Source organism: Camelina sativa, chromosome 1 (assembly GCF_030686135.1).
Source record: "Camelina sativa cultivar CO46 ecotype springtype chromosome 1, ASM3068613v1".
Taxonomy (NCBI): domain Eukaryota; kingdom Viridiplantae; phylum Streptophyta; class Magnoliopsida; order Brassicales; family Brassicaceae; genus Camelina; species Camelina sativa.
Window position 1 is genome coordinate 23,991,529 of NC_141880.1, and position 17,042 is coordinate 24,008,570.

The window sequence follows — 17,042 nt, forward strand, 5'->3', positions numbered from 1 at the left end:
TAAATGTAACAGTAACCTAACAAACTAGGAAGGATCCTCGTTTTCTAATATTGTAATCCAACTCATCGTTAAGAAATTGCATGCGATGATCATAACCAAAATAAAATAGAGGGGCACATTTTGATAAAGTAATTTAAGGGCGTGCGTACATGAAAGTACAAGCTCTATAAATCAACTAAATGTTAGTTGAGTATTTTCTATTTGAGACCAACTTTTTTGGCATGATTTGGGCCCCTTTCTTCGACGTTCCTATGATAATTTGTTGTTGGACAACCAAGTACATCTAGTGAGCATACATTTTTGTTAATAGTTTCATTCCAGTATCATACATTTCTCAATTTAGTGTTTCAAGAACAATAAATTTGACACTTGATAGGGAAAAAAGGAAGCATACATTTAACTTTTATTTTGCACTAACCATATTTATACTGCTTTATCTGCCCAAATCGTTCTTTTGTATTTTTTCCAATTCGGTGTCGCACCACACAAAAGGAAAAAGCTAACCACTAAATCGGAATGGATCGAGAACTAAACACATAAAAAGGAATTAGGCCCAACTGCGGCCCATAACACAAAAATCTAGAGAGGGTTACATATTATTATCAACACCTACGCCATTCTTATCTTCCTCTGCATCTCTCGCTTTTCCTGTTTTCCTCTTCAAGTCGGCTCTCCTCTTTGCTACACACTACAGGTTTGTTTCAACTTGTTCTTTCTCCTCCCATTAGGGTTTGTTTCGACCTCAAAGCATACACCTTTGATATAGAACTCGTAACAGTTTTTGATTAGAAATCCAATCTTCCATGTTTATATAACTAAATCTATTTGATTAGCAGCAGCGTCCTTGTCAATGTTTATGTGAATTCGATCCTTTGTGTTTTCGATTGTTTTGATCTGGTTTTTAGCAAGATAAAGTTTCGTTTTTTATGCCTCGTTTGGGGTTTTTTAGCTGATTTTGATCTGATCTGATCTCTCTGCTTTGTATCAGTTAAAAGTTTCGAGCTTTAGAAACAATGGTGGCCTTCCCCAACCTTAGCTCTGACGCTGGATTGAAGAAGCTCGATGAGCATCTTCTTACTCGCAGTTACATCACTGGGTTAGAATTTGTTTTCCCCTTTTTTGGCTTATTAAAATTGAGCAGAGCACCATAAGCTTTGTACAGATCCTAATTGGTTTCCTCTGTGTGTGTATGTTTATAGGTACCAAGCTTCAAAGGATGATATCACTGTCTTTACAGCTCTTTCAAAGCCCCCAACTTCAGAGTATGTCAATGTATCTCGTTGGTTCCACCACATCGATGCCCTCTTGAGGATCTCGTAAGCTCCATTGCCTTGCCTTTTATTGTTTACCAATTACCAGTTTATATAGGGATCAATAGTTTTTGCTTGTTCTAATGTTATTGTCTTATAAATTGTCTCTATTTACAGTGGTGTCTCTGCTGAAGGAAGTGGTGTTGTTGTTGAGGGACAATCACCTATCACAGAAGAGGCCGTTGCTACCCCCCCTGCAGCTGAGTCTAAGGTAAATCTTGATTCTTTCTATGGGATCTCATAATGTTCTCTTTGTATATCAGGGAGATTCATATGTATATGTGTAATTCTAGGCTGCTGCTGAGGAAGAAGATGATGATGATGTTGACCTTTTCGGGGAGGAGACAGAAGAGGAGAAGAAAGCTGCTGAAGAGAGGGCAGCTTCTGTGAAGGCATCTACAAAGAAGAAGGAATGTAGGTATTTGTTTTGTGTCTTACATTCTGTAGTTTTAACGATATGGAGATGTATTGGGTTTCTCATCTGCTTTTTTTCTTAACTTCTGTTAGCTGGAAAGTCATCAGTGTTGATTGATATCAAGCCGTGGGATGATGAGACTGACATGAAGAAGCTAGAGGAAGCTGTAAGATCCATTCAGATGGAAGGATTGTTTTGGGGAGCATCAAAGCTTGTCCCAGTTGGTTACGGTATCAAGAAGTTGCAGATCATGTGCACCATTGTTGATGACCTTGTGTCTATCGACACCATGATCGAAGAGCAACTCACTGTTGAACCTATCAATGAATATGTCCAGAGCTGTGACATTGTTGCCTTCAACAAGATATGTAAGTTTCATGAATCTTCTCTTAGCTACTTAAATCTTTTGATAAGATAATGCGTTGTGTCACTAACTGTGGATATTGTATTGAACCATGATGCAGGAGGATGGAGAAATACTTGAAGGATGGCCTGTTGATGTTGTTGTTGTCCTCTTCTTCTATATCCAGTTTTCAAAGTTTCTGTAATCTGTTTTGATTCTACTATGTGGAAAGGCTTTGCTATCTCTGATTCATTTTGATATTGATAGTTTTGTGAAGACAATTCAGTATTGGCTCAAAGTTTCCAACATGTCTTAAATATACGAGAATCTTAATTAAGTTTGAAACTATCGTTCCAGATAGCGTGAATTCTACATGACTAATTTGGAGAAGTGGTTTGATTTCTCTTCTTTTAAAAAAAAAAAATTGTAGTATCACAAAATATGTGAAGCAAGAAACCATCCAAATTTGTTGAAGTACGTATATACAAAATTTTGTAGAAGTACGCATGATATTGGTGTTGGCTAAGAAGAATAAGATTACGAAAATTTTATAATAATCAGAGTTTTGGTATGAGAATATGAGTCGAGAACAAGGTCCTTGGGCGTGACGCAATATTTCTTACTTTTCTACAGCCTCATCTCCTTTTTGTAGTCTTTAGTTGCCAGAAATTGAAAAAAAACAAAAAATGATGGTAGGTTGGTCATATGGGTAATGCATGTTCATGTGGTAAGCTCAAATTTGATTATTATGTGGTCTTGAATTGGGTCTAGAAGACTATAAAAGGAGGGTAATCGAGAGGACCTTATAATAGAGAAAAATCTCGATGGAGATATTGGTCAGAATCATAAGCTTTGTGGTGTTCTTGTTAGTGTCTGGTGCGGTGTTGTTGCTACTTAGCTCAAGCTCTGTTCACGGGTTGAGATATGGACCCTCTAAGAGATTCTTTAATAGTAGTGATCAGTCTACCGTTTTGGGTCCCAACATGACGTTTGAAAGTGGACATAACAAAGCGCGAAGAGTGCAAGAAGGTAACGTAGAAGAAGGAGGTTGCGTAAACTGCGGAGGAAGAGAAAGAGACTGTGGAGATTGTAGAGGTGAAGATGGAAGCTGTAGAGGTTGTAATGGAACAGGAGGAAGTCCGGGTGATGGTGGAAGAGGCGGTCGTGAAGGAGGAGGAAGAGGCCGGGGAAGAGAAAATGGCAAAGGAGATGGGAAAGGACAAGGTGACAATGGTGGAAAAGAAGATTGCAATGACCATAAAAAGAAGAAAAGAGATGATAGGAACAACGGTGGTGGTGATGTTAATGGTGACGGTGTCGGTATTGGTATTGGTATAGGTATAGGAGGTGAACCTAGCCCTGGAACTGGAGGTGGTGGAGGTGGAGGTGGCGGCGGCGGTGGTGGTGGTGGACCTGGTGGCGGTGGTGGAGGAGGTGGCGGTGGAGGAGGCGGTGGGGGAGGCGTAGGAGATGGATATGGATATGGCCGTGGATGGGGCGGTGGATATGGAGGAGGAGGCGGAGGAGGATGGGGGTGGGGAGGAGATAGCAACAGAGTATGGGGTCCCGGAAACGGCGGTGGTTGTTGGTTTCGCGGTTGTGATAAAAAGTCAACGAAAGGTCAACATTAATCAAACACATTTAAAGACTGTTTTACATTTATTTACGACTGCCATGCATGGTTATGTTTGTTTTTATTATGGATTCTTTTTATGAGATGCTTACGATTGAGAGTATTCAAGAAAAATAGTTTCCATTTTAAGAAAGAAAAAGGTAATGAAATAACTTCAAATTTGGAAATCTATATAATTGGTTGATATGTAAACAAAATGTGTAGGCCAAAAAGTGGAGTGGAGATGATCGTAACGTTTTCTTTTTTTTTTTGGAAAAAGAGATGATCGTAACGTTTTAGGTTGGAGTTGTGTTTAAGTACAGAGAAGTTGGAAAGTGGGTGGATAAATTTAATAAAAAAATAGGATTTTTTTTTTTTTTTTTAAACTAAGCTGTGAATCCCCAATTATTAAAGAGTCCTGTAACTAGTAGTAAACAAGATGGGGATCGAGTAGTTTTGTGGCTTGTCTTAGATCTAAAACTCTACCCATACAAAATTCTATAAACATATGTTTTATACTCTCAGTGGTGAAGCAAAAAGATTCCGTCAATGTTTAGGTTTTCAATGTTGGTCTACGTAATATGTCTCGGTAGCTTTTTGAAATATGCATTTCAAATGGTATAAAACTTGCGCTTCGACAGCTTCGAACGACTCAAGGGCTAGACTAAATACTAATACATTATACATCCGTACAGGGATGCCAGAGTAGCCAATAACCATCATCAAACTCATTTATTGGAATTTACTGCTATAGACGATCCCTAATCATGCATAGGCACGTTACACAACTAACAAAAATCACGTGTCATGAGTAGTCTTTTTCATATTTAATTTATCTATATGAAAAAACAAATTATATATTTTGTTCTTCACAAAACTGTTACTATGGTTGCACAGTTGACATTCTTATTTGCAGGAATATTTACTACGAATATGTACAAGAAACTCTTCTTATCTAATAGTCATGTATCCATGTTACTCCATTTTTTACGTATTGAGTTTTAGATAATCTTGAATAATAGTCATATAGATCTCTTTCAAAACAAATACATTGCATACCCAAAAAAAAAAATTAAAGGAGTTTGAAAAGTAGATGTTACAATTAAGATCTTGGTGGGTTTTCATAGAATTGTGTACCAGGCGTAATCGTTTTATCCGGGCCTTGATTATACAGAATGCCCTTGAACTGATGACCAGCTATGCCTACCGTCGTCTGATATGCATATTCGCAATCTCCATCATCGGTACCACTCATTCTAACGCACCGGAAAAGTGCATCCGATGTCACTTCATCTGGAAATGTTGCATCTCCCATCTCTAACCCAAGCAAATTACACACCATTTAGTGGCTAGTGCTAACACTTCACGACAAAACATATATCAAATCCTAACAAGAGCACAATGTTTTGATTGTCCCAAACACAAACCTTAATTTTACTTTTTACATCAAATAAACATTTTTCATCATTTTGAAATAGAATTTCTGTATTTAATTTCTTGGACTATACGTGCAATATCTACAATGATATTTGATCAAAGAAAAAGTGATGCATTATTGTCTTATAAACATAAAGGTAAAATTTCATATTTTTAATTACTAAAAAGAAACCACAAAATATATATATATATATATCAATATGAAACAACAATGCAAAACTGAAAACAAACCTGATGAGTTTAAAGTATTCGGGATGTTCTCAACTCGGTCTCCACCGGTGATTGGATTGGAGGTTGGCGTCTGTATCTGCTGCTGCCGTTCCCGGCGTTTGGCGATGGGGATCCAAGTGCTCCTCACGTGAGTGGGACAGTCGAGCCCGTGGCTCTTGCAGCAAGTTCTACACCTCCCGTGCGTGCACCCTTTCTTGGCTTGGTTTCCACAGTCTTGACAGCTTATGGTTAGGGATCTTGATGACGTGGTCAAATCACAGACGTTGATCTGACCCGGATATAGATCGAGGCTTGGTTGCTGCCATATCTGATTGGTGTGGTGGCTCGTGCTTGGGTTATTTGTGTTTCTGTACCAAACCCAGTTTGCCTTTTGTTGATTGTCTTCTTCGTTGTTTCTTGATGACCCTATCCCAGCCATTTTAAACTTTGACCTAGCTAGCTCCTCCTCTAAACCCTAATCTAGAGTTTACAATATCCATAATTCACAAACCCTAGTTACCATGAAGTCTTGAGCTTTTGATAACTCCGGCCACGTCGCCTTTTTGTCTTCTTTGAATGGTCTTCTTAAAACCTAGCTCAAATCCTCTCCGATCATATTGTGTGTTTTCATAGCTGTTGCGCAAACGAAATCAATAAAAGGACATTAATTTCTCCCTTTATCTCTACCTCATCTTTATCTCTTTCTCTCGGTTCATTACTAGTACTCGTCTCACGGACCATAGCTTGCCATGTGGCAGTGATTTAACCGGAGAAATCGCACATGGGTTGTGTCCCAAGGTCATATATTAATGTACATCATCCTATGCTCTGCTGATTAAATTATATTCGCATAAAGATTTTAGTTAAGGTAATCTTCGATTTCTTACGACAAATAGTTCACAACTTGTCGAAAATTTAGGTTTCTTTTGTTTTAAATTCCATACGACATATGTGCAAGCACATGCAATCATTTACATTCGAAAATTTCATTGCGCTTAAATTTTAATGATAAGACAAAAACTATTTAAATTTTAGAATCTGAAGCTTCAAAATAAAAAATTTACTCTATACAATGCAAATTTTACAAAACAGGCGAAGAAATATTTATGTTGGTTTTACTTTTTTTACTTTCTACCAGTCCCCGATATTGGTCAATTTTCACATTTTTGGTAATTATTTGTTTGTAAGTGTTGTAGCATAAGCAATTAATCTCTTACTGTTGCGGTTAAAAAAAGTGTACATAGTAAACTCAAATCCTATATGCACAACCATTTTAAATTAATAGGGGACGTACGGAGAAATAAAAGAAGCATGTTACTCTAATTTGTATAATACTATATGTAGTGTGGCGTTGTGACAAAAAAAAAAAAAAATGTAGTGTGGCTATTCAAGGGAACAAAGCGCCACCTACGTTATGCTATTGATAACTTTAATCGTTGTCGGTTAAATATGATAAAGAAAAAATCATAATATGTAACTTCAAACTGTTAACTTTTTAGTGGAAGATGTATTCAAATTGTTTTTAATATCTCTAACTGCTTTATGAAAATATGGACGAAATATTCTTCATCATTCATTTTTCGTTTCATCTAGTTTTTGAGTTGAACTGTTTTAAATTTAAATTTAACCCACGATAAAAAGAAAAACTGTTTGAGCGAGGAAATTGGAATAGTCCTGCAAAAAAAATTCAAAACTGTTTTAAATATAACTCATCTTAATTGAAAAATATATTTTGTTGTGTGTTAGTTAATCAAACACAAACTGTGGAAATTAATAATTTGTGTGTATAAACAAAAAACAGAATGGAGTGATCAGAGAAGGATAACGCCCGAGAAGATATCAATTTCGTTCTCAAATTTGTTGATCGATTCTCGAGTCTTTTTGTTTTTCTTATTATATTCTTGATATATTTATGTATTTTTGTAATTAATCTTTATTTTTTTTTCTAAATTCTGAAACCTAGAGGGATATCAGGAGATCTCCAACGAACTTCTGTAATCTATGTATGTATGACCGAACTAAAGTGTTATCCACTTTGATTTTCAGATGCATTTTGAACAAAAATATCAGAACTGTTCTTAATAGGTTATTTGGAATCTCCTTAATAAGATTTTTTAAAAAGTTATTTATTCAATTATAACTGAAATATTGTAGTGAAATGATGTATAGGATAGGATAGTGGAATTCTTAAAACAGAAATGATTTTCATTCTTTGGCTAAATCAAATCCATTAGAATCTCAACAAAACTTAAAAAGGAAAACTAAGCAAAACCTACCAATGTTCAAAGAACACTAAAACATTAACTAGTCTTATTCATGAAAGAACATAAACCAACCCTAAGTTGTCTCCTCCTCCGGCAAGTAGTATCTGTTCTTCAACCAAATAGCATCGGCAATAATAGGCTCGTCATCTTTGTTCCTATGCCAAGTGTAATGGGCATGAGTCCTGTTCTTTATCTCAAGCATGGCGTGTCCGAAACTGGCCTCCCTAAAGGCAGAATAACTTGGTTGCGGCTCCGTGTAACTGCATGAAAAATAGAGCATCTTAATCAAACAAGAAAGATACAAAAGCTTTAATCAAGGTCACTATATATACAATATTATCTAAAGAGAAACCTGTTAGCAATTCCTTCTATGTTGCCTCCATCTCCAATGGTGATGTAAACGGGTGCAGATTGATCTTTCACCGGAGTACTCATTCCATCAGTAATATTGTACTTAATGTTGGAGACACGCTCTGACCGCTCATAGGCATGGACATGACCAGCAAAGACGATATCGACTTTGTTTTCGACGAACCATGGCTCGAACGTAACTCTCATGCTCTCACCTTCCATGTAGTGATAATTGTTGCTATTGTACCACGGCGCATGGACAAGAACAATCAACCAGGGAGTCTCTGATCGGTTAACTTTCTTGAGCTCATCCTGGAGCCACGAGTTCTGAGGAGTGTACTTGTCTATAGTACACACGAAAACATTAACATTAATCTGATATAGATCAAAATGTAGTAGAGTTCTAGTCTTAGATCGTACCATAGGCTGAGTATGAGGAGAGTACGATGATGTAAGCGGAGGCTCGTTTGATGGAGTACCAAAGCGGAGAAGTACTCTGTGAGGCTCTGTAGGGAACATGGTAGCGGTTCATGTACGGCTTGAAGGGTTGTGTCTCGCCCTGCGTGCAATTCAATGTTTTAACTCTAAAACTAAAAATGTGTGTTCTTTAATTATGGAAAAATATAAATAGATAGGAACTTACTAAACTCTGGGCGTAATCAATCTCGTGGTTCCCTGCGGCCCAGATCCAAGGCTGGTACGCGGCGCTTGGTTCCACAAACCGGCCGTATGAATCCCATTTTCTTTGGTCGTGGTTAGGATGATCATCAGCGTAAGACAAGTCTCCGGCAAAAAGCACCGCTTGGCCTTTTGGGTTCGACATGTAATTGTACAATGTCTGATTGGAGGCATAGGTTTGTCCAAGATCACCTATAAATGTAAAATAGTTAAGATTAACGAAGTTAGATACAAAACCTCAAAATTCGTTTTTGAAAGTGTGAATCTATATATGGGTTACCTATGACACCGAATGTGTAAGCAACATCTGGACCAACTTTTGGTGGAGTCATGAAGTTGAATTGTCTAATGGAGCGACCAGTTCCAAGCTCGTAGAAATACTTAGTATCATACTGCACACACACAAACACACAAAATAGTTAGTATATTTAAGAACCCTATTTAACTAGATTGATAACTTGGAGGACAAGGCCAAGTAAATGTACAAACCTCAAGCCCTTTAATGGTGGCGTGGTGAAGATAACCAGATGTGTAGTCGTAGTATCTATAGGTAGACGTTGACGCTACAGCACTCATCTTTTCACTACCATCAGTATCAGCGTTCCAATATCTAACGATATTAGAACCATCGTCCACGTTTAAAGGAGTTACCCACGAGATAATCATACCTCGGCCAGAGTGATCTCCTTGTGTTATGTGAACCTGAGAAAGGAGCAAGAGTGAACGCTAATTAAGTACCAGAGATAGAAAATGTGCAAAGTGATTTTATAAAGAGAAATTGAGATTAACTTGTTCTGGAGCGTTCAAACCGGCGGGAGGAGGAAAGGTTTCGAGTGGCATTTCTTCGGATGGTTCAGATACTCTGACATAGCTACTGGTGACTCCGGCGTGGCTCACGGCAAAGATACTTAGCAACAAGACCGCATAGCAAAAGAGTGTTAAACGATTTAACTTCATTTTGATTTTGAGTTAAAGAAATTTAATAGTGACTAGCTTTGTAAATGATGTTGTTGTGATGTTCTTAGAATTGTTTATATAGAGAAACAAGAATGCAAGGTATATTCTAGTTAAATTCCTGTTAAAAATTTTATTCCAACGGAAGTTTGTTTATAAAATATTTTTAGAAATGTTTCAAAAAAAAAAAGAAGATATAATATTCTTGGAATTATTCTAAATATATTTGAATACGAGATCAGGCTGATTTGAGTGAAAGAATAATTATTATTTGTAAAAAATAACAACAAATCTATTTACAAATTACAAAATATAATTTATTCAAGTTACGATGTTTTCCCAAAATTAGACATATATATTAACTGAAAATATCTATTTTAATTTTAATCCATCAAAAAATTAATTAAAAAATAAAAGAGTTATAAAGAAATGTTCGGCCCATGGCACTAGTCTAATCCCTTGCCAAACATGTGCTATATATAGCACGAATTAAAATTTATTTATACAATTTTTTGAATATTTCTATATGTTAAAATAATATTTTGATATGTTTTATGAGTTTTTAAATAATCACATAATATAATATGAACCCGTTATCTGTATTAAATATTATAATTTATCATATTCATTACATTTAAACTGTCATCTCATATAAATATTTTAAAACTTTTTTTTAATTACTTTTAGTAAATTTTTTTTGTATGTTCAATATTTATCATATTTATTAAAATATCAAATTAAGCTTAAACTTTATATTTATCATAATATTGGTAATTTTTTTGTATGGTACCTTGATTGTAGTCCATTAATTAAGATAAATAAACGAAAAACATTGACAATACGTAAATTTTTAAAAAAATGGTTTGAATTCAAAGAGACTATACAGAATCTTGGGTTTGGTATCCAAATGTCCCAAACTTGCATGAGTTGTTTGACTAATTCACTCCATTTTGGTTATTATAATAGTTTGTTTGTTATTAAGATTTGTATAAAGTTTAAATTAACTCAATTTAAGTTTGATAGAGCCAAATTAGAACCGAAAGTTAAAAGTGATGAGATTAAAATGTTAAGATGAAATTTGTGACAAATTTACGTTAATCTAATGTAGAGCTGATTCTTCTAGCTAGATATACTATATAAATAACATTATATACAAGGTGTGTCAGTTTAACTTCATTTTGATTTTGTGTTTAGAGAAATCTAATAGTGTCTTGCTTTGTAAATGATTTTGTTATGATGTGATCGAAATTTTTATACAGTATAGAGAAAAAAAGAATGCTAGGTATATTCCACTTAAATTCTTAAAGATTTTGTTCCATAGTTTAGAAAATATTCTTACAATTATGCTAAAGATTTTTTACTCCTTTTGTTTCTGCCGGTCACCTTGGTGGTCTCTAGGAGAATTCTGAATAATAACTATTTGTCAGTTGTCACTAGGAAAAAGAATCATAAAATATTCTAAAAATTTATTCAGTTACGATGTTTTTCTCAACAATTTTTCAAAAAATTAGTAGAAAAAAAAATGAGTTAAGAAATGTTCGGCCAATATCTAATGGCACTACTGCACTAGTCTATTCCATTGGCTACGTGATTATAGAAATCTAGCAATTTGATTTTAGATAGAGCAAATCTTAATAGACTTAATAAAATCAATTTTTTTTATCAGCCTAGTTTATATACAAATAATTAAAAATGTATGAACTCTTGAATGAGAGATCAACGAAATTATAAAACGTTTAATTCTCTATAACAATAAAATTAAGGTGAAATTTCTTAAATCGAATATACCATAAAGATGTTTCAAATCTTATTTATATGAAATCATTAACCACATAAGAATTTACCTACGCTTCAAAATAATCAACATTTATATTTATAAACTTGTTGGTAGTGTTTTAGTAAGAGGGATTTGAAACATATTATTATAGTAATTTGGCTACTTTATGTATTATTATAGGTAATTTTCCTTATATTTATCATCTATTTTTAGAATAAGTTATAAACAAACTAAGTTGAGTCGATGAAATCCACGAAGTATATATTTAAATCAAAATCAAAACAAATAATAGTTAGGAAATTCAAAAAATGTGTTCATTTCCATTGAAAAGACTGCAATAACGGAAAGAATTGTGAATTAAGCTTGTAAATTGGTTAAAGAACACAATGATTACCCTATGGTTCTAAAGAATTGAGAAGTAGAAAAAAAGATTGCACGATAATCGTAAAATCTAAATATTTAATCGTCTTTGGTTATATAAAAAAAAAATTGAATAAAAGCGCATAAAATGTATAGGATAATTGACTAATTTAATACAAAAATTATGTGTAGTGTCATGGCAAAAAAACAATTCGATATTTTGTTTACTTAATAATAATTGGCAAATACAAATCTTTCTTTTAATCTATCATAATTTTAAAATTATTCGAACAAGAAAAAGAAATAAGAAGCGGTTCGATCAATTTCTTTCAAAACTAAATAATTATGAGAAGTAGAATGACCTTCAACAGCATATACTAATGCTAAGTAGAATGAACTTGAACATCACATACTATAACTAACTAAACACTCAACTTCTCAAGATTATTGTTAAAGATTTTATTTAATTATATTTTGTATATAATTATATTTCTATATATTCTACTTTCATGACCATTTTGCGCTAGTCTAATTAATAGCCCTATTTAGAGCATTGTATAATCATGATCCATTTGGCCTTTAACAACATGATTATATAAATAACCTTTTAATTATAGAAATTAAATAATTTAAACTCACAAAATACAAATACAAATTCTTAGACATGCAAACTCATACAAAAAAAAAAAAAAACACAAACATATCTTTCCTCTCATTTCCATTATGCCCATTCAATACTACAAAATCAAGAGTTATTAATTTTCCTGCAGTTCTTCCTGATCTCACCACTCGAACCTGTCAAGGGAGAGATGTTCCCCATCTTGACCATCGATTCAGCGAACTGCTCAAAGAACTCTTCTTGATCCTCTGCATACTTCTTCACGAGCTCTCTCGATTGTTCATTGCTAGAGAACAAGACTTGGTCGGAATTCAACAGTCCCATGTTCTCGATCAAGTTCTTGAAGTAGCTGTTATCAAACCTCCCGGCACTGTTGATGTCAAGCTCCGACAGGATTTGATCCCCACCGGATCTCGGGCACCTTTGACGCAAGTTGGCAGCATAGGATTGCTCTAAGGTTGTGTCGGGACTTCCGTTTCCAGATTGGTTGTAAAGTCTTTGTCTGAAACTAGTGCATCTTGAGAATCCAATGGTGTGGCTCCCTGAACAAAATGTGGGTAAGGTTATGATTAAATTGTCTTTGAAGGTTTAACGTTAGCCTGAAGTAAATCCAAAAAAGTAAAATTTTGTCTTGTGTGTGAAGTAAGCTTACCGGAGAGAGCAACAACGTCGGTGAGGTCAAGACCTTGATTGTTAAATCTCGAGACAATTATGTTGAAAGTGTTGTTAGGTGCAGGGATGTTGTTGTTTGATCCACTCAAACTTGCACTTGTCGAATCTCTTCTTCCCAAAGGAACCATCCAGCTTGGTCCACCAGTCTACACACAAAACCAAACCAAATCAGATCTCGAAAATTTTGAAAAAGGAATAGAGACAGAGGCAGAAAATAAAGTGGCTTACAAGAACAGAGGAGTCTCTAGCAGCTAGAGTTAAGGCGTCAGCACAAGAAACAGTGTTAGGGCATTCACTCTCCAGTGCAGCTTTAATCTCGTCAACAACTTCAAACCCGCGGGCCGATCTGCTGTTAGGATTTGAGTTCTTCTCAGTAACTATACTCCCACTTGTGTCTAAAAGCAACGATCCATCACAACCCTACACAGAATAAACAGATTAAATTAGAGAAGATTAGTCTCAAACATTAGTCGTTAACTTTTTGAGAAAGTTACTTAAAAAGAACTCTTCAATACCTGAACGAAACAATCATGGAAATGGAGCCTCATGAGGGAAGCAGCCATACGAGTCTCCCTTGCAACAGCGTTGGCTACAACTGACCTCACAATTTCCTCGGCTCTAGGGCACGAGCTGCGGTAGAAACCTGGGAAGAGATTCCCTCTCTCACGGCCATAGTTACTCTCGTCGTCGTGGCAGATGCAGAGAGTAAAAGCGTAAGTAAGATATAGAAGAACGAGAAAGCTTCCGATTCTTGCCATTGTCAGTTTCGGTTAGCTATATCAAGAAAGAAGAAAGGAGACAGATGACTTTGTGATGGTAAGAGATATGGAAGAGGAGAAGAAGAATCGAAAGTATATATAGGCGACTAAGGCGAGAGAGAGTTCGTGGATTTTGGCGTCATGGAGAGGAAAAAGCAAAGGCAATAGAGTTGGTACCTTGAATGGAGCCCATTAATTAAGATAAATAAATGAAAAAATATGACAATACGTACATTTTTAAAAAATGGTGTGAATTCAAAGAGACTATACAAAATCTTCGGTTCGGTATCCAAATGTCCCAAACTTGCATGAGTTGTTTGACTAATTCACCTCCATTTTGGTTATTATAATAATTTGTTAGTTATTAAGGTTTGTATAAAGTTTAAACTCAGTTTAATTTGATAGAGCCAAAATAGAACCAAAAGTGAAAAGTGATGAGATTAAAATGTTAAGATGAAATTTGTGACAAAATTAGGTTGATCTAATATTTAGTTGATTCACCTAAGTTATACTATGTAAATAAAATTATATACAAGGTGTGATTCGGTCACAACGCACGCGGCAAATATTAAACGCGTTTTGTAGTTTTTGACACTTTTTTTTTTTTTATCAAAGATGTGTTATCATTCCATTAGATAGAAAATAACACACAAGACCAGGATTGACACTTAAGATTTAAACCTAGCTGTAAGAAATGCATTGTATAGTTTTACTTGGTCGTGATTAAATAATAGTCTAGCAATGTTTGTGAAGGTTTTTTTAAGAAAAAGAGACAAAGAGTAGGAACAGTTTCTAACTGCTCTTTTGACAAAAATGCGATAACAACTAATAATATCCCTCAAAATTTCATTTGTTTGTTGACTTATAAACAATAAAAAAATGCAAAAGGGGTTTTGTCTTCTATCATAGAACATGGATATGCAGGTAAAAAGCAAATCTAAAGGGTGAATAAAATAACTACGAGCATTTCAAAAGCGTGTTGCGAGTCCTACTTGCACTTAGTTTCTTGACTCTTGACATGGTCTCTTTCTAGAAACTAATCAATGATCAAGAACACAAAAGCCCAAAATAGAATCCTTAAGTTATATGTTTGCTATGCAGAGCCATGTCTAGAAGCATAAGAAAAAAAGACAGTTTAATTAATGGGTTTATGATATAAAATGATAAACAGTATAGTATGTTGAAAAAAAGAAAGATAAACAGTATGTTTATAATAGTGTTATTATTATTCTTTTAAATTAATTACTACGGAGTACAACAATTTTATAGATGAAAAAACACTAACAATGTCAGACTATTTAGGTTTCATCGTTTGATCAACATTTGAAGTAGCATGAACTCTCTTGATGACACTACAAAAATAAGTTGAATTAAATCACTTAAATTGTATCACAAACCTAAGTGATATTATTTTGAATCTCTTATGTATAAATGAGACAAATATAAATGATATAGCATTGTAATTGATGTTATCAGTAAATAGTTTGGCATCAATTCAATAAATTAATACAAATCTATATTGATTTGCATCATTTTTAAAATATTGATACAAATCTACATATTTACATCAATAAATAATCGTTGTATTTTCTAGTTTGTTATAAGCATCGCTTATAAAATGATACAAAATAAAACATCAATTAAATAAAAGATACAAATTACTATCAATAATAAACTGATGTTAATTAGCACTGATTCAATAAAATAAAATGATAATAATTAACACTGATTCCAATATATAGATAAAGGTTTCTACATTTTTCCATAACAAATGGCTCACCAGTCACCAAGTGATTTGTCTGATTCCGCAGTCTAAGACTAGAGGGAGAAACTTCAGAGATTTGATGGTGCTTTATAAAACACATATAACAAAGTTTCAATTAGAATTCTGTAAATTGAAATTGAGAAGCGAACTGATTTGTTTAAGTTAAGAAACGGACCAGCTATAACTAAATGGGCCAAATTTTGAAACTGGAAAGCTGATTAGGCTTAGTAAAATATGGGCTAAAGCAATAATTAACAAAATACAATTGGATTTTATTATCAATTTTAAACTTCTCCGATACTCGCATGATTTTAGTTTTAATTTGAGCACTGGATTTTTTTCAAAGTTACAACTTATCATATAATCCCTAATTATTTCTTTGTTTGCTTTGTTACCATAATTTTCGATTTGCTCCATAAATATTATCTTGTTTTCATGAGATACACGATATTTTCCAAGTTTGAACTATATATTTTAGATGGTTTAAATCCAGACGAACAATAGGATGAGACGAGATGCTCATGTATCACATGTGTACGCACCAAGTCCAAACACACACATATATCGTAGTCATACATACCTAATAATTGTCTCGTTTGATCAAAAAAAAAAAAAAACCTAATAATTGTGTCATGACATATACGAAAAACAATAGCCGATCGTTAGTGATGAGATCACTTTTTGGATTATATGTATTGTAAATTAAACAAAATCGGAAGATACAGCCAATTATTTTCAACAAGTGTGTAGCTTCACATATACAATCGGAAGATTAAGACAGCCAATAGTGATTTTTATTTTATTTTTGTTAATGATGTTTATATTTCGTTTTCATATTTATGCCTGTGACATACATAAAGTTAAGATTGAAATCGTAAAGACACACACAAGACCAACTTTTTATATATATTTATAATAATAGGATATAAAAAGGGAAAAAGATTAAAGAGATAACATATGCCTTATTATTCAATCATAGTAATACAAGTGTACAATATATCAAAAATGCAAGGAAAAAGCAATTAAACTAAATTGACACTAAATGTTTTCTTGACCACATATGTAATAAATACAAGAAAATCTTTAAGATACACACCATCATGTTTTTATAAACGTTTTGCGTTCGTACAATAAACTTTAATATATACTTTTCACATATACTGCCATCAAATTTTTTTAAGAAAAATCATTGATCATTTGAAATACTGTCCTTTTTATATGAATAGTGCTTTAATATAAAAATTGAATCATTTGAAATACTGTCCTTTTATATGAATAGTGCTTTAATATAAAAAAAACAATAATTGATTATTATGAATTTCTGTCGTCCTTTTATATAGCGAAAATGTTTAACTGAGGAAGGTTTTAATAGACTTCTAAATAATGATAACCCTAAGATTTGATCATCTATGTTTTATGCAAAGAAAAAACCATCAATATAACAATTTTTTCAAGTTTACCTTGGCTTGCAAAAATACAAGTCGATGATTTAATATATAATTTTTTATTCAATAAAG

At 33.8% G+C, this 17,042-nt stretch overlaps 5 protein-coding genes across 6 annotated transcripts; 2 read left to right on the forward strand and 3 right to left on the reverse strand.

Annotated features, from left to right (window-relative positions):
• The first annotated feature begins 568 nt into the window (after positions 1-568).
• Positions 569-2,405, forward strand: LOC104700156 (elongation factor 1-delta 2). Of its 2 annotated transcripts, none has more exons than XR_015563675.1 (7): positions 569-694; positions 989-1,096; positions 1,200-1,316; positions 1,428-1,521; positions 1,604-1,728; positions 1,818-2,093; positions 2,190-2,405. XR_015563675.1 is itself a non-coding variant. In XM_010415620.3 (7 exons), coding segments are annotated over exons 2-7 (693 nt in total). In that variant the 5' UTR covers positions 569-694; positions 989-1,013; the 3' UTR covers positions 2,192-2,405. The 2 variants fall into 2 exon arrangements, 1 of the variants encoding a protein (XP_010413922.1); XM_010415620.3 differs by having other exon boundaries at positions 1,604-1,724.
• A 469-nt stretch (positions 2,406-2,874) lies between these two features.
• LOC109128523 (uncharacterized) lies at positions 2,875-3,848 on the forward strand. The gene has a single exon (XM_087461204.1). The coding sequence runs from the start codon at positions 2,893-2,895 to the stop codon at positions 3,697-3,699; it is 807 nt and encodes a 268-aa protein (XP_087317330.1). The 5' UTR covers positions 2,875-2,892; the 3' UTR covers positions 3,700-3,848.
• A 783-nt stretch (positions 3,849-4,631) lies between these two features.
• Positions 4,632-6,102, reverse strand: LOC104700163 (protein SHI RELATED SEQUENCE 4-like). Its single transcript, XM_087461207.1, has 2 exons — positions 5,349-6,102; positions 4,632-4,997 (listed from the first exon to the last, which is right to left on the reverse strand). The coding sequence occupies exons 1-2, from the start codon at positions 5,764-5,766 to the stop codon at positions 4,783-4,785; spliced, it is 633 nt and encodes a 210-aa protein (XP_087317333.1). The 5' UTR covers positions 5,767-6,102; the 3' UTR covers positions 4,632-4,782.
• A 1,409-nt stretch (positions 6,103-7,511) lies between these two features.
• LOC104700172 (purple acid phosphatase 5) lies at positions 7,512-9,673 on the reverse strand. Its single transcript, XM_010415643.2, has 7 exons — positions 9,410-9,673; positions 9,110-9,322; positions 8,901-9,012; positions 8,586-8,812; positions 8,363-8,501; positions 7,944-8,286; positions 7,512-7,851 (listed from the first exon to the last, which is right to left on the reverse strand). Exons 1-7 carry the CDS (start codon positions 9,575-9,577, stop codon positions 7,665-7,667), a joined length of 1,389 nt encoding a protein of 462 aa, XP_010413945.1. The 5' UTR covers positions 9,578-9,673; the 3' UTR covers positions 7,512-7,664.
• A 2,629-nt stretch (positions 9,674-12,302) lies between these two features.
• On the reverse strand, positions 12,303-13,840 carry LOC104700180 (peroxidase 15). Its single transcript, XM_010415655.3, has 4 exons — positions 13,518-13,840; positions 13,231-13,422; positions 12,983-13,148; positions 12,303-12,872 (listed from the first exon to the last, which is right to left on the reverse strand). The coding sequence occupies exons 1-4, from the start codon at positions 13,758-13,760 to the stop codon at positions 12,457-12,459; spliced, it is 1,017 nt and encodes a 338-aa protein (XP_010413957.1). The 5' UTR covers positions 13,761-13,840; the 3' UTR covers positions 12,303-12,456.
• Between the last annotated feature and the right edge of the window lie 3,202 nt (positions 13,841-17,042).

Coding starts and splice junctions, on each gene's coding strand:
- LOC104700172 (XM_010415643.2), bottom strand. CDS start 9,577: ATGAAGTTAAATCGTTTAACACTCTTTTGCTATGCGGTCTTGTTGCTA. Junction 8,813..8,900: donor TTACACATTCGGTGTCATAG/GTAACCCATATA, acceptor TTACATTTATAG/GTGATCTTGGACAAACCTAT. Junction 8,502..8,585: donor TTGATTACGCCCAGAGTTTA/GTAAGTTCCTAT, acceptor AATTGCACGCAG/GGCGAGACACAACCCTTCAA.
- LOC104700163 (XM_087461207.1), bottom strand. CDS start 5,766: ATGGCTGGGATAGGGTCATCAAGAAACAACGAAGAAGACAATCAACAA. Junction 4,998..5,348: donor GAATACTTTAAACTCATCAG/GTTTGTTTTCAG, acceptor TGCTTGGGTTAG/AGATGGGAGATGCAACATTT.
- LOC109128523 (XM_087461204.1), top strand. CDS start 2,893: ATGGAGATATTGGTCAGAATCATAAGCTTTGTGGTGTTCTTGTTAGTG.
- LOC104700156 (XM_010415620.3), top strand. CDS start 1,014: ATGGTGGCCTTCCCCAACCTTAGCTCTGACGCTGGATTGAAGAAGCTC. Junction 1,522..1,603: donor CCCCTGCAGCTGAGTCTAAG/GTAAATCTTGAT, acceptor GTGTAATTCTAG/GCTGCTGCTGAGGAAGAAGA. Junction 1,725..1,817: donor ATCTACAAAGAAGAAGGAAT/GTAGGTATTTGT, acceptor AACTTCTGTTAG/CTGGAAAGTCATCAGTGTTG.
- LOC104700180 (XM_010415655.3), bottom strand. CDS start 13,760: ATGGCAAGAATCGGAAGCTTTCTCGTTCTTCTATATCTTACTTACGCT. Junction 13,423..13,517: donor TCCATGATTGTTTCGTTCAG/GTATTGAAGAGT, acceptor TATTCTGTGTAG/GGTTGTGATGGATCGTTGCT. Junction 13,149..13,230: donor CTAGAGACTCCTCTGTTCTT/GTAAGCCACTTT, acceptor TTTTGTGTGTAG/ACTGGTGGACCAAGCTGGAT.